Source organism: Schistocerca gregaria, chromosome 3, assembly GCF_023897955.1.
Source record: "Schistocerca gregaria isolate iqSchGreg1 chromosome 3, iqSchGreg1.2, whole genome shotgun sequence".
In the NCBI taxonomy this organism is placed as follows: Eukaryota; Metazoa; Arthropoda; class Insecta; order Orthoptera; family Acrididae; genus Schistocerca; species Schistocerca gregaria.
Window position 1 is genome coordinate 259,432,900 of NC_064922.1, and position 16,202 is coordinate 259,449,101.

Sequence of the window (16,202 nt, forward strand, 5' to 3'; positions counted from 1 at the left end):
TGTTTGTTTAACAGCATATGTTTACCATAATCTTTATAAGCCGTACGGAACCCATATCTCTAGTCACCACAAACTGTCGAACGACGAACAACCAAAACAAGCAATTTAAATTTGTGCGCCGCAAATCCAGAGTGTCATAAACAAAAGCGGGAGCGAAAAACTTAACAGACAGGTTGCTGTAATCATGGTTCCCTCGTTCTGATCTTTTGCCCAGCATTTTACACCAGCGTCGTTTGTTAGATTTCCTCCTACAGAAACAAATATAAAATTTCTTCTCGACACGCCGCTTTGAATTGTGTACCCAAGGAGGTGTGTGCGACATTCATAAGATCTTTGCTAGTATTTGACACCGCAGTGGACGGCTTTGATGAAATAAAATCTGTGAGAAGTTTGATGGCGTCAAATTTTGAAAGTTGGTGAAGCAGTTGTTCGGCATTCAGATGTTGTTGTATTTATTGTGTGTTTTCGTAGCCTTCTGTTGATATGGCTTTGGTTAATGAGCATACGGGTAATCCTACAACACCACAGTCTCAAACTCATGGCATAAATAAATCGCTCCTTACTCCTTGCAGACGTGTAGGCCTCAAAAGAAAATCTCCCACTGTTTCTCCCAGTTGTTCTTTTGTAAGTGGTCAAAATTTAAGTACACCTGATAAAAATGAGGGAAGTGATGAATTACTGTCAAAGGCGAAATGTGTGACACCAAACAGTTTCAAATCTGCAGAAACCCCGAAGAGAGACGTAAAGTCAACAGAAACGCCGAAAAGAGGTGAAGGCTCACAGAAAACTGTTATAAGCAAAAAAGAGCATCGTGTGAGGCGGAGAGGCACGCAGGCGCAACTGCGAGACGCAGTTGATGAAACTGTAAGCCCAGACGTAGATAACCGTAGTTCGCAAACTGATGTTACAGAGATTGCAAACAGTACGAGTGTTGCTACTGATTTCGAAATAGTTTACGATCAGAAAACATTGGCCGATTTAGAAAGAAATGTAGCCACGAAAGAGGATAAAGTACAGTCGCTGAGAGTTGCTCAGCTCTATCGGAAAAAGGCAAGCGAAACACGTTTGTTATATCTGTTGTTTAAAATTTAGTGTGGAGTGCCTGGTTCCACAGATTTTAATAACAATTTTATAAGACTATACAATATTGTTGCATGCTAAATGGTAACAAGTTACCGTCAAAATGTTTCATTTCATTGTAATTGCAATAGCTGTTCACTTTGAAATTGCTTAAAAGACACTTACATACGCAAGAAAATCATAATATTTATCAAATCATCACCCCCAGCCTGCTCTGGTTTTGCACAGTTGTTGAACTATGATCACATACTAGTTAAGTATAAGAAATATTTCAGGTAATGGCAAGGCTATATTCTACTTGGGCTTTGTGTACTGGGAAATTTTGTTATAGCTAAAAGTAATTACTTTGTGTGGCATCTTACGTACTACAGCCCTATTGCTTAATTTTTACAATCTGGCATTGTTTTTGTTTGCAGCATGATTTGACAAAGCTGAGGGAATCCATCTGTAAATGGAAAGCTGGATGTCAGAGTGCTCTTCAGGATTTATTAGAAATGACACATGAACGAGGACATAAAGTAACTATGATGCAGCTGTTGTCACATCTTGGAATACCACCTACTTTGATAGGATATGAACCCGAACAGGATGAATTTACATGAAAGCAACAGTAAAGTACAATGTATTACACAGGGGAGCCTATACACTCATAATCTTTGTAAATATGATAGTCTAGTTGTTTAGCATAAGTAATTATGTTGCCAATTATAAATATGTATTTTGAAGGATAACTAACTTATTTTATGTATGAATATGAAGGAAAAAAGAAAAATAAAATTGAGATTATTCTTATAAAGTGCGTAATACTTCCAGTAGGAATGAAAAAATTTGTCATGTAAAATGTCTATTTCTCTTTGTTTAGTTCTTCGCAGCATTCAGAACACCAGCATACAACATCTCAACATTTCAGAGTAACAAAAAACATTTTATTGAAATGTTGAATTTTGTTGTACAGAGGTTACTTAGACTGTCAGCCTGGGCTTCATATCAAATAAGCATTTCCTAATATCATCAGGGTCGAAAATTGGCACACACTTCTGTCACAGCTTGATATGCAGAGTGATACTTTGCACTAACAATGTTGGAGAGAAAAAGTGACTTTTCAGTGAGGGAAAATTAACATTGGTTTGTTTTCAGGACTTCAGAATATGAAATTTTGTTATGATATTGATAAGAATATGCAGTTATACAAGCAAAGCTTATCAAGTATGTAAACTACAAATAAAGGAGAACAAATACACAAACATAACTAAAAAGTATCGACTATACAAATTATACACAGAGAGATCTCATTGTTGGAGCCTAAATTTCTACTATCTGTATACATTTCCAGTCTGCATTGCAATAACGTGAGGAGATCAATATGTTCCTCCGTGATACCACATTGATCTTCCATGTGCTGTAGTTCACCACAGTGCCATTTTTTGGGCACTAGGAAATGATGGAATAGGCTATGTATTGTCCCAGAAGTCTTTTCTTGACCTGAGTCTTAAGTGGTTCCATTTTGTGACTGTAGAAGGGATTCCTGCTGCTTCTCAACCATCTGGGCAAGTGTCACATTAGTAATCCACTGGACTTGCGTTCAGGAGGACAGTGGTTCAAAACTTGTATTCAAGCACATTTCCATAATAGATCCTATGTTTTGGGTCTCTAATAAGACTACTTCTGTTGTTCAAGGTGACATAATGGATTATTTTGTGGATGATCTGTATTGAGTGCTAACCTGTTGTTGTAGCATATAGCTTCCTAATCCTTCCTAACTAACTTACTATGGCTAGCAGTGTCATAGGCTCCTATAATTCGATGTACGCCACACCTGTGACTAACCTGTCTCAAATCCGTACTTATTACATGTCGTCAGATAAAATATGCAGGTTGAGTTGGCATCCCTTCGCTCCCAGCTTCAGGCAGTGTTGGCTTCGGTCACACAGCTTGAGGCTGTTGCCAATGGACATCACTATGGGGGTTTGTCAGGGACGACCAGCTCGTCCCACGCATCCCCCGATCAGACTACGGCTGTGACTGCCCGGGATACTGCCCACATTGAGGCTGACCCTCACACATGGTAAAGTGGGAGGTCATCTTGAGGTGTGGCAGAGGGCGAAAGACATTCCGGAGGGCTGAGCGGAAGGCCTCTCCAGTTTGTCTGATGAACCGGTTTCAGGCTCTGTCTCTGACTGATACTGATCTTCGGCTGGACATGGCTGCTTGTCCTGTTTCATAGGTTGCCCCTCAGTTTGCAAGATCTGGACAGTCACAGAGGATGGGTTTACTGGTAGTTGGGAGCTCCAACGTCAGGCGCGTAATGGGGCACCTTAGGGATATGGCAGCAAGAGAGGGGAAGAAAACCAATGTGCGCTCCTTGTGCATACCGGGGGAGGGGGAGTCATTCCAGATGTGGATAGGGTCCTTCCGGGTGCCATGAAGGGTACAGGGTGCACCCATCTGCAGGTGGTCGCTCATGTCGGCACCAATAATGTGTGTCACTATGGATCGGAGGAAATCCTCTCTGGCTTCCGGCGGCTATCTGATTTGGTGAAGACTGTCAGTGTTGCTAGCGGGATGAAAGCAGAGCTCACCATCTGCAGCATCGTTGACAGGACTGACTGCGCACCTTTGGTACAGAGCCGAGTGCGGGTCTGAATCAGAGGCTGAGACAGTTCTGCGACCGTGTGGGCTGCAGATTCCTCAACTTGCGCCATAGGGTGGTGGGGTTTTGGGTTCCGCTGGATAGGTCAGGAGTCCACTACACACAGCAGTTGGCTACATGGGTAGCAGGGGTTGTGTGGCTTGGGCTGGGCGTTTTTTTTAGGTTAGATGGCCTCAGGCAAGTACAGAAAGGGAATCAGCCTCAAAGGGTACAGGGACCAAGCATAAATCGGTATTGTAATTGTAAACTGTTGACGCTGCATTGGTAAAGTACCGGAACTTCAAGTGCTGATAGAAAGGACTGAAGCTGAAATCATTATAGGTACGGAAAGCTGGCTGAAGCCAGAGATAAAATTCTGCCGAAATTTTTACAAAGGCACAGACGGTGTTTAGAAAGGATAGATTGCATGCAACTGGTGGTGGCGTGTTTGTCGCTGTTAGTAGTAGTTTATCCTGTAGTGAAGTAGAAGTGGATAGTTCAAGTGAATTATTATGGGTGGAGGTTACACTCAACAACAAAGCTAGGTTAATAATTGGCTCCTTTTACCAACCTCCCGACTCAGCAGCATTAGTCACAGAACAACTGAGAGAAAATCTGGAATACATTTCACATACATTTTCTCAGCATGTTATAGTGTTAGGTGGAGATTTCAATTTACCAGATATAGACTGGGATACTCAGATGTTTAGGACCGTTGGTAGGGACAGAGCATCAAGTGACATTATACTGAGTGCACTTTCCAAAAATTACCTCGAGCAATTAAACAGAGAACTAACCCGGGGAGATAACACCTTGGACCTACTGATAACAAACAGACCCGAACTTTTTGACTCTGTAAGCGCAGAACAGGGAATCAGTGATCATAAGGCCGTTGCAGCATCCCTGAATATGGAAGTAAATAGGAATATAAAAACAAAAGGGAGGAAGGTTTATCTGTTTAGCAAGAGTAATAGAAGGCAGATTTCAGACTACCTAACAGATCAAAACAAAAATTTGTGTTGCGACACTGAAAAGTTGAGTGTTCATGGAAAAAGTTCAAGTCAATCGTAAAATGCGTTTTAGACAGTTACGTGCCGAGTAAAACTGTGAGGGACGGGAAAAACCCATCGTGGTTCAACAACAAAGTTAGGAAACTACTGCGAAAGCAAAGAGAGCTTCACTGCAAGTTTAAATGCAGCCAAAAACTCTCAGACAAACAGAAGCTAAGCGATGTCAAAGTTTGCGTAAGGAGGGCTATGAGTGAAGCGTTCAGTGAATTTGAAAGTCAAATTCTATGTACCGACTTGACAGAAAATCCTAAGAAGTTATGGTCTTACGTTAAATCAGTAAGTGGCTTGAAACAGCATATCCAGACATTCTGGAATGATGATGGCATTGAAGAAGAGGATGACATGCGGAAAGCTGAAATACTAAACACCTTTTTCCAAAGCTGTTTCACAGAGGAAGACCGCACTGCAGTTCCTTCTCTAAATCCTCGCACAAACGAAAAAATGGCTGACATCAAAATAAGTGTCCAAGGAATAGAAAATCAACTGAAATCACTCAACAGAGGAAAGTCCACTGGACCTGACGGGATACCAATTCGATTCTACACAGAGTACATGAAAGAACTTGCTCCCTTCTAACAGCCGTGGACCGCAAGTCTCTAGAGAAACAGAAGGTTCCAAAAGATTGGAAAAGAGCACAGGTAGTCTCAGTCTACAAGAAGGGTCATCGAGCAGATGCGCAAAACTGTAGACCTATATCTCTGACATCGATTGTTGTAGAATTTTAGTACATGTTTTTTGCTCGTGTATCATGCCATTTCTGGAAACCCAGAATCTACTCTATAAGAATCAACATGGATTACAGAAACAGTGATCGTGTGAAACCCAGCTCGCTTTGTTTGTTCATGAGACCCAGAAAATATTAGATACAGGCTCCCAAGTAGATGCCATTTTCCTTGACTTCCGGAAGGCGTTCAATACAGTTCCGCACTGTCGCCTGATAGACAAAGTAAGAGCCTATAATATCAAACCAGCTGTGTGGCTGGATTGAAGAGTTTTTAGCAACCAGAACACAGCATGTTGTTATCAATGGAGAGACGTCTACAGACATTACTCAAAGTAACGTCTGGCGTGCCACAGGGGAGTGTTATGGGAGCATTGCTTTTCACAATATATATAAATGACCTAGTAAATAGTGTCGGAAGTTCCATGTGGCTTTTTGTGGGTGATGCTGTAGTATACAGAGAAGATGCAGCATTAGAAAATCGCAGCGAAATGTAGGAAGATCTGCAGGGGAAAGGCACTTGGTGCAGGGAGTGGCAACTGACTCTTAACATGTATTGCGAATACATAGAAAGAAGGATCCTTTATTGTATGATTATATGACAGCAGAACAAACACTGGTAGCAGTTACTTCTGTAAAATATCCGGGAGTATGTGAGCAGAACGATTTGAAGTGAAATGATCATATAAAATTAATTATTGGTAAGGCGGGTGCCAGGTTGAGATTCATTGGGAGAGTCCTTAAAAAAATGTAGTCGTTTGACCTATACTTGAGTATTGCTCGTCAGCGTGGGATCCGTACCAGGTCATGTTGACAGAGGAAATAGAGAAGATCCAAAGAAGAGCGGCGCGTTTCGTCACAGGGTTATTTGGTAAGCGTGATAGTGTTACAGAGATGTTTAGCAAACTCAAGTGGCAGCCTCTGCAAGAGAGGTGCTCTGCATCGCGGTGTAGCTTGCTGTCCAGGTTTCGAGAGGGTGTGTTTCTGGATGAGGTATCGAATATATTGCTTCCCCCTACTTATACCTCCCAAGGATATCACAAATGTAAAATTAGAGACATTTGAGAGTGCACGGAGGCTTTCCGGCAGTCGTTCTTCCCGCGAACCATACGCAACTGGAACAGGAAAGGGCAGTAATGACAGTGGCACATAAAGTGCCCTCCACCACACACCGTTGGGTGGCTTGCAGAGTATAAATGTAGATATAAATCTAACCAGAACACAACCTGCCTGGGTAAAATCTCTACAGCTCCTTTTATATTTTTTAAATGTTCTGCTTGCAGGTCTTGTAGCCAAAGCTTGTTACTTTGCCATGAAATGATGATAGTTTCAAGTTTACCCAGTCTGAAAGGAATTTTGTGACAGATGAGAGATGTTGAGTTCTAGTGAGATATCAACAAATTCTGCAGGGAAGTAGCATACAAAAACAGGAAACAGAAGTAGGTAGAATGAGCAATGAAACTAGGTGAAAATATATATGTGGAAAAGAAAGTGGATACCTAAGTTAACCGCAAAAACAATAAAGAGAAATAAAGTATAGTCCAATATCCCACTGCAAGATTCTCCTTCATTGTTTCAATGTAGATATTACTGACAGCCTGGCTTGGAAATGAGGAATTTTTTTATTAGAAACTAGTACTATGTGAGAGTTCGAAAGAGAATTGTTGGTGCATTCTGTTGTTACAGAAGAAAAGGATTGTAACTCAGTATGAACACTTGCAGCAAAAACAAATGATTGCTACAGCAAGTGACTTTCTGGTCATATGATGATTTCCTTCTATCTGCTGTTATTGAAATTTGGCTACACACAATTCATTCTGGCTTTCAAAGAAGTGATCTGATGAAACAGCAGCTGTCGAAACTCCTGATGATATTGCTACTTAAAAGTTGATATGATCCGAAGCAACTTGGCTCATGTACTGAAAGAGTGCATTCCTGCCCTTATCACAATGAACCACTTTTGACACGGCATCATTTAAAAACGCCAGGTACAGTCCTCCAATGCAATATTATGAAAAGGAAAGTTGCTATAGGGAAGACACAATAATTTATAGCTTTCGGCTGTTAAGGCCTTTGTCAACACACACACACACACACACACACACACACACACACACACACACACACGGCACACGGCTGCAGTCTCTGGTGTGGTTTCATTTGCCTGAGGCTGCAGTCGTGTGTGTGAGTTGCGTTTGTGTGCCTGCAAGTGGGGGGAGGGGGTCTGGTCTGTTGTTGATGAAGGCCTTAATAGCTGAAAGCTATTATTGTGAGAGTCTTTTTAGTAGCAACTTTCCTTCTCATAAAATTGTTGCATTCCATCCTTGATTTTCTGTTGTTTGATTTCTCCAATGAAATACATGTATTATGTTACAAAAGAGTAGGGGGAAGCATCTCAGATACAGAAACTTCTTTTCTTTTTCTGAAATAGATTTAAATGCAAGACAAGATAAAACTGTGTAGTGGGGACTCAAATTTGGTCACCAGCCTTTCACAAGCAGTGCCCTTCCAACTGAGCTATCTGTGCATACCTAATGACTGCTTTTTATTTGTCATGCTTCAGTTCTTTCCTCTGGTTGCTATGTGCAATGACTGAAAATTCATGTTAACTCTGTGGCAAGTTGAAACTTATTTTAGAGCTGTATTAAAAATAGTTTAATACAAATATACCTATGTATTTACACATATTCTCTTTGGAAAATAATATTTGGAAAATAATATTAAGAAAATACCAACAACAGCTATTTAACATATTACTTACCACAAGGCTGCCACAGCAGAATCTTACTCCACGTGCCTGCCAGTAGCCACAACAGTATCTGACACCATGGTCTCACTATGCATGTAGCAGTTAACATGTTAAAGTAACTGAGGAAGCAGAGTTTCTGTAGTAGTAGTAGGTTTCTATCTAATTTACTAGATTACATGTAACTGGTATGAGCACATAGAGTATTATGCAGTATTTGATAGTTATTTTTTACACAGGAACAATATCTTCTGTTCTTCATCAGGCATGTCATTTCTAATGCATTCAACTTGTTTATAGCTTTTATCTCTTTAATTTTTATTTAGTAGGTCCTGCGGCTGTCCTTGCTTTTCATTGCTCATGTATTGCTGCTGCAAATAAGTGTGTGATTACCATTTTATAAATTACCTTTATGTAATTGTTTTTTTGCATTGTCATTCCGGGGATCCAGTTGTGTCATACATTCATGACTAGATCACGCATGTTAGTTAGATGTGGTTGGTTTCAGTCAGAAGACATATGAAGTTTTCATTTAACTCATAACAGTTAAGGCAGAAAATAATGTTGGCTTTATGTATAATAATCACTAAGAGAGGGTGGAAAGCTAACAACAGTTATTAACACAGATTGTAATACATGTTGTGATGTCTGTCAACAATAAGTCAGCAATCATTTGAAGTAGTATACTTACGCATTGAGAAATGTATGGAGCTAAAACTAATATCAAGACCTTTGATTTTGGGATGTATGTAAACTGGCAGCACAGTATATGGATAAACATTACATCTAATTATATACACATTTTTTTCGTATGTAATCAGCTTACGTATGAAAATAAATTCCTAGTTTGAATACAACAAAATATATTACTTATTTGTTGAGTATCGTTTATGTGGAGACTTAAAAGAAAGAAATAAAAAGAAAAGAAAACCTTCAGATGTATCTGTCACACTTTCTGAGAGTTCAGTTATTTTCTGTCACTTTTAAGAATGATTTGAACAATATTTGTTTGACATGACATAGACTCATCTGATGCTAGCTATAATACAGCATTTATTTTGATTATTGGTTTCAACAAGCTGCTGTGTTGCTATAACAAGAAGCAATCCCACTCAGAATACATTACAAAATGGTTTTGTTTAAAATTTTTGAAGTTTTAAAAATATTTTTTAATTTTTTTATAAGATCTAAAAAAGTAACAGGATGTATTATATGTTCATCATAGCAGTTGATACATATGCAATTAAGTCGATTATATGACATTATCATGTAGAAAATATATTGACAAAATAACTTACAAAAGTTCACTTAAGGTGTAGATAACAAGGATACAGGAAAAATAAATTAAGTGCATGTCATATTATCACAGGCAACACAAAGACAATTAACTGGTGTATTCTTAAATCACAATAAGCAAATCTCTTTATTAGATACCACCAAATCCCTTTATTTGATACCACCAACAGTACAGCATGAAAACTAGGAACTACGTAAATTGTTGCTCAATGTCTAGGAGCAGTTTAATCAACAAGTAGATACTGAAATGGAACATTCAACTGTTCCACTCCTAACTACCATTACAAATCATTGAAGAACATATATTGCTATTAGGTATGTTTAATAAAAGTAATTTGAGATTATGTGATAAAAATACTAGAAACGTGGAGGAAACACGTAATAACATATGTGGTAACAAATAGGATCAGTTATCTCACTATACACAATTCATATCATCCACAAGCCATCAACAAAGCCTAGATGCTAGCATGGTGCTTAATGTCTAACTGTAGTATAACAAAGACATAAGGAATAAAGGGGATGAATAGCAAAGATCTGAAAATTGCAATGTAGTGATATGAATACAATATCAAGGTAATTGAAGTAAACATACATCTGGATATTATAACACTGTAGAACCATGGTAGCTCGAGGTATAAGTACACTACTGATAAAATTGTTACACCACGAAGATGATGTGCTACAGACACGAAATGTAATTGACAGCAAGAAGATGCTGTGATATGAAGATGATTAGCTTTTCAGAGCATTCACAAAAGGTTGGCACCGGTGGCGATACCTACAATGTGCTGACATGAGGAAAGTTTCCAACCGATTTCTCATACACAAACAGCAGTTGACCGGCGTTGCCTGGTGAAACGTTGTTTTGATGCCTCGTGTAAGGAGGAGAAATGGGTACCATCACGTTCCCGACTTTGATAAAGGTCGGATTGTAGCCTATCACAATTGCGGTTTATCGTATCGTGACATTGCTGCTCACATTGGTCGAGATCCAATGACTGTTAGCAGAATATGGAATAGACATCTTATCCACATGGCTTAATGGATTGTGCAGCCACATCTCAATCCCTGAGTCAACAGAAGGGGATGTTTGCAACTCAACAACCATCTGCACAAACACTTTGACGACGTTCATTTGCAGCAGTATGGACTATCAGCACGGAGACCATGGGTGCGGTTACCCTTGACGCTGCATCACAGACAGGAGCGCCTGCGATGGTGTACTCAACAACGAACCTGGGTGCACAAATGGCAAAACGTCATTTTTTTCGGATGAATCCAGGTTCTGTTTACAGCATCATGATGGTCACATCCGTGTTTGGCGACATCGCGGTGAACGCACATTGGAAGCGTGTATTCGTCATCGCAATACTGGCGTATCACCCGGCATGATGGTATGGGATGCCATTGGTTACACGCCTCGGTCACCTCTTGTTCGCACTGACGGCACTTTGAACAGTGGACGTTACATTTCAGATGTGTTACAACCTGTAGCTCTACCCTTCATTCGATCCCTGCAAAACCTTACATTTTAGCAGGATAATGCACAACCGCATGTTCCTGGTCCTGTACGGGCCTTTCTGGATACAGAAAATGTTCGACTGCTGCCCTGGCCAGCACATTCTCCAGATCTCTCACCAATTGAAAACGTTTAGTCAATGGTAGCTGAGGAACTGGCTTGTCACAATACACCAGTCACTACTCTTGATGAACTGTGGTATCGTGTTGAAGCTGTACTTGTACACACTATCCAAGCTCTGTTTGACTCAATGCCCAGGCATATCAAGGCTGTTGTTATGGTCAAAGGTGGTTGTTCTGGATACTGATTTCTCAGGAGCTATGCACCCAAGTTGCGTGAAGATGTAATCACCTGTCAGTTCTAGTATAATATATTTGTCCAGTGAATACCCATTTATCCTCTGCATTTCTTCTTGCTGTAGCAATTTTAATGGCCAGTAATGTATAATGTGTATAAAGTCATTAGCACTAGGCAGCTTATCTGTGCTGTGAAATATACCAATCAATTAGCAGCAATATCGTGTTCAAATGAAGTACAATTGAAAATAACATGTAATAATGTAACAAAAGTATTGTACGCAATGAGTGTAAATCATACAATGTATAGTGCTCGAAGTCTATGTTAGCTACAACTACATTCTCTATAACTAACCTACCACAATGCTGATTAAACTACCCTTATACATCAAGCAACATTTATGTAGTACCTAGTTTTTATGCTGTACTGTTGGTGCAATGTAGTAAAGGATTTTGCATATGGTGGATGAAGAATGCTTCAGGTAATTGTCCTAGTGGTGCCTGCAATTACATGACACACACTTTATATATTGTCTATGTATTCTTGTTATCTACACCTTAAGTGAATTTCTGTATGTTATATTGTCAATATATTTTCTACATGAACATGCCATATAACTGGGCTGATTACTCAAGTATTAAGCGATATAATGGACATACAACACATTCTGTTATGTTTTTATTAGATTTTATTTTGAAAATAAATTTAAATCATTTTTTTAAAATTCTTAATAAAATCGTGGTGTAATGTACTCTGAATGGTATAATTGCATTGTATATTTTTTGGATGTTATTTTGCCATTGTTCCTTATATGATTCAATGTATTTCTGTCCATCATTAATACCACATGGTAATTGATCATAAATCTGTGTTGTTTACTCCAGGATCTTGGTCTTTATTCAGCTACTGTACAAAAATAGCATTATAGTCAAACTTGCTGGCAGATTAAAACTGTGTGCCCGACCGAGACTCGAACTCGGGACCTTTGCCTTTCGCGGGCAAGTGCTCTGCCAACTGAGCTACCGAAGCACGACTCACGTCCGGTACTCACAGCTTTACTTCTGACAGTATCCGTCTCCTACCTTCCAAACTTTACAGAAGCTCCTCTGCGAACCTTGCAGAACTAGCACTCCTGAAAGAAAGGATACTGCGGAGACATGGCTTAGCCACAGCCTGGGGGATGTTTCCAGAATGAGATTTTCACTCCGCTGCAGAGTGAAAATCTCATTCTGGAAGCATTATAGTCAGTGCAATAAGCATTGTAGTTTATGCAATGATTGTTTTAGGCTTCACACACCATGGTTTTCGCATTTTTGAAATGTCTTTTTGTGATGTGACATGGTGCAGTGTTCACGTGGTCGAGATCCATTGAAATATATATCTATATTATGTAAAAACGTATCACATCCCATAATACCTGACCCCATTCTGCTTACAGTTTCAACGAGTGATGTGGCGCAGTGGTTAGGACACGACTCACATTCGGCAGGACAATGGTTCAAACTCATGTTCAGCCATCCTGACTTAGGTTTTTCATGATTTTACTAAATTGCTTCAGGCAAATGTCGGGATGGTTCCTTTGAAAGGGGATAGCAGATTTCCTTTCCCATCCTCCCCTTATCTGAATGTGCTCCATCTCTAATGACCTCGTTGTCAATGGAACATTAAACACTAATCTCGTCCTCCTCATTTACAGTTTCAATCTAATGCTTCACAGCTTACAGGTGGCAACACAGCTTACTGAAACTGGTAATCAAAATAAAGGTTTTACTACTGAAAGTTTATATTTCTAATTTCATATTAATCTGGATCACCCACATAGTTAAAAAATATGAATCAAATGACACTCAAATTCGTGTATTTTCAAAATAAACATTACAAATACTGTTCTATGATCAACAATATCAATAGTTGCTGTTTTCCTTTTGGGCAAAGCATGCTCTTGTTAAATATTATTTTTTAAGTCGTCATAATTACTACGTTGTTTCTGGAGGAATTTTTCTTTCTTGTAATTACAAAATGGTGGTAGTGTGATTATCTTCTTCTTCTTCTTCTTCATCTTCTTCAGTCTGGTTTAATGCTGCTGTCTATAATAGCGTCCTGTGTAAACCTTTTAATTTCTGTGTAGCTGTTGCAACTTACTATGAGGTGACGGAAGTCATGGGGTACTCCTAATTTCATGTCAGACCTCCTTCTGCCCGTTATAGTGCAGCAACTCAACATGGCATGGACTCAATAAGGTGTTAGAAGCCCCCTGCAGAAATATTGAGCCATGTTGCCTCCACAGTCTGAGTGCAGTAGATGCTCATTTGTTTTTATTTGAAAGCAACCATGTGTTCATTTAGTAAGCCAGTCAGTCAGGCTCCAGCTCTCAGCTAGTATACACTATGTGCTCAAAAGCATCCAAACACCCTCAAAAACATACTTTTTCAACATTAGGTACATTGTGCTGCCACCTACTGCCAGGTACTCGATATCAGCAACCTCAGTGGTCATTAGACATCGTCAGAGAGCAGAGTGGGGCACTCCGTAAAACTCACGGACTTCAAACTTGGTCAGGTGATTGGGTGTCACTTGTGTCATACATTTGTACATGAGATTTCCACACTCCTAAAGAACCCTAGGTCCACTGTTTCCAATGTGATAGTGAAGTGGAAACGTAAAGGGACACATACAGCACAAAAGCGTACAGGCCAACCTCGCCTGTCGACTGACAGAGCCCACTGGTAGGTGAAGAGGGTTGTAATGTGTAATAGGCAGACATGTATCCAGACCATCAGACAGGAATTCCAAACTGTAACAGGATCCACTGCAAGTGCTATGACAGTTAGGCGGGAAGTGGGAAAACTTGGATTTCATGGTCGAGTGGCTGCTTGTAAGCCACACATCATGCCAGTAAATGCCAAACAACACCTCACTTGGTGTAAGGAGTGTAAACATTGGACGATTGAACAGTGGAAAAACGTTGTATGGAGTGATGAATCACGGTACACAGTGTGGCGATCCGATGGCAGGGTGTGGGTATGGCGAATGTTCAGTTAACATCTGCCAACTCATGTAGTGCCAACAGTAAAATTCGGAGGTGATGGTGTTATGGTGTGATCATGTTTCTGGTGGAGGGGGCTTGCACCCATTTTTGTTTTGTGCATGGCACTATCACAGCACAGGCCCACATTGATGTTTTAAGCACCTTCTTGCTTCTCACTGTTGAAAAGCAATTAGAGGGTGGCGACTGCATCTTTCAACAGGATCAGGCACCTGTTCATAATGCATGGCCTGTTGCAGTGTGATTATATGAGAATAACGTTTCTGTAATGGATTGGCCTGCACAGAGTCTTCTGCTAATTCCTATAGAACACCTTTGGGATGTTTTGGAACGTCGACTTTGTGCCAGGCCTTACCAACCGACATCGATACCTCTCCTCAGAGCTGCACTTCGTCGAGAATGGGCTGCCATTGCCCAAAAAACCTTCCAGCACCTGATTGAACATGTGTCTGCAAGAGTGGAAGCTGTTATCAAGGCTAAGGGTGGGTCAACACCATACTGAATTCCAGAATTACTGATGGAGTGCCCTACGACTTGAAGGTAATTTTCAGCCAGGTGTCCGGATACTTTTGATCACATAGTATACATCTGCAGAGTGGCAAATTAAGTGTTTATCTTTTTCTGTGTTTTCCTCGTAGTATGCATAAAATTTCATGCATGGTTTTCTGCTTGAGAGGTGTAATCTCACATTTTTGTAAGTGTAAATTCCTTATGTCTGTAGCGCAGTAGTCACTCATTGGACAGCCAGTTACACAGCTCATTAACGTATCAGAATCCACTGATGACACATCAGGAGGGCAGTAAGTTTCATACCTAGGGTTCTGTCTGCTTTTGTAGTTTATTTCTTCTGTTAGTCTTGCTGGGATGGTTAAAATGTGTGCATGCTGTGTGTGTGTGTGTGTGTGTGTGTGTGTGTGTGTGTGTGTGAGGAACTGGCCAGCTATCAGTGGAGAAGAATCAAGCGCATCACATGGGACACTTCAGGTGTCGCTTGTTTTGCCCATGGGCTCTACTTCAGAGGGACCACCTAGTGCACCCGACTCGGTGAATCTATCCTCACAGCAGGAGGTGATTGGCTGCTGGTATTACACTCATATCGCTGAAAGTGGAGGGCCAATATGGAGGCTGGCTGCCTGGCCTTGCCCATTCACCCTATGAATGGACAGGTGGCTGCTCCCTAAGCAGGGACCGAGCAGTCACGTGGAGGGAGGGGTTTACTAGTTATCGGGACTTCCAGTGTTAGGCACGTTATGAAGCCCCTTAAGCAGACAGCTTTCAGAGCTGAAAAGAAAGCCATTGTGCACCCGGTATGTCAGCAGGGGAGGGAGGGGGGGGGGGGGAGGTGCTCATCCGAGACATGGAGGCAGCTTCACCTGCAGCTATGAAACATGCAATCGTCTGCAAGTTGTGGCTCACGTCAGCACCAGTGATGCCTGTCGCATAAGTTCTGAGTCCATCCTCAGTTCTTACAGGCAGCTGGCGGAGGTGATGGATATTGCTGGTCTCGTGAGCAGGGTGCAAGCACACCGTGCAGTTTGCAGCATTGTGCCCATAGTTGATAGGGTTCGTGTAGTTTGGAGCTGAGTGGACTTCGACTCTGTGACAGTCTTGGCTGCAGAACTCTCCTTGAGAAGTTAGGGGTCCACTACACAAAGGAGGCAGCTACTTGAGTAGCAGAGTATTTGTGGAGTGCACATGAGGGTTTTTTAGGCTTGTTGGTGGTTTGAGGTGCTCTGATGAAAACTCGTCAGTTGATATGCAGCAAGGGAAGAATACAGACACTTTGACTGTCAAA

The 16,202-nt window shown here is 40.8% G+C and overlaps 1 protein-coding gene across 1 annotated transcript; it reads left to right on the forward strand.

Moving 5' to 3' along the window:
* Positions 1-347: 347 nt before the first annotated feature.
* Positions 348-1,876, forward strand: LOC126354155 (uncharacterized). Its single transcript, XM_050003571.1, has 2 exons — positions 348-1,050; positions 1,497-1,876. Exons 1-2 carry the CDS (start codon positions 484-486, stop codon positions 1,680-1,682), a joined length of 753 nt encoding a protein of 250 aa, XP_049859528.1. The 5' UTR covers positions 348-483; the 3' UTR covers positions 1,683-1,876.
* Positions 1,877-16,202: the final 14,326 nt, after the last annotated feature.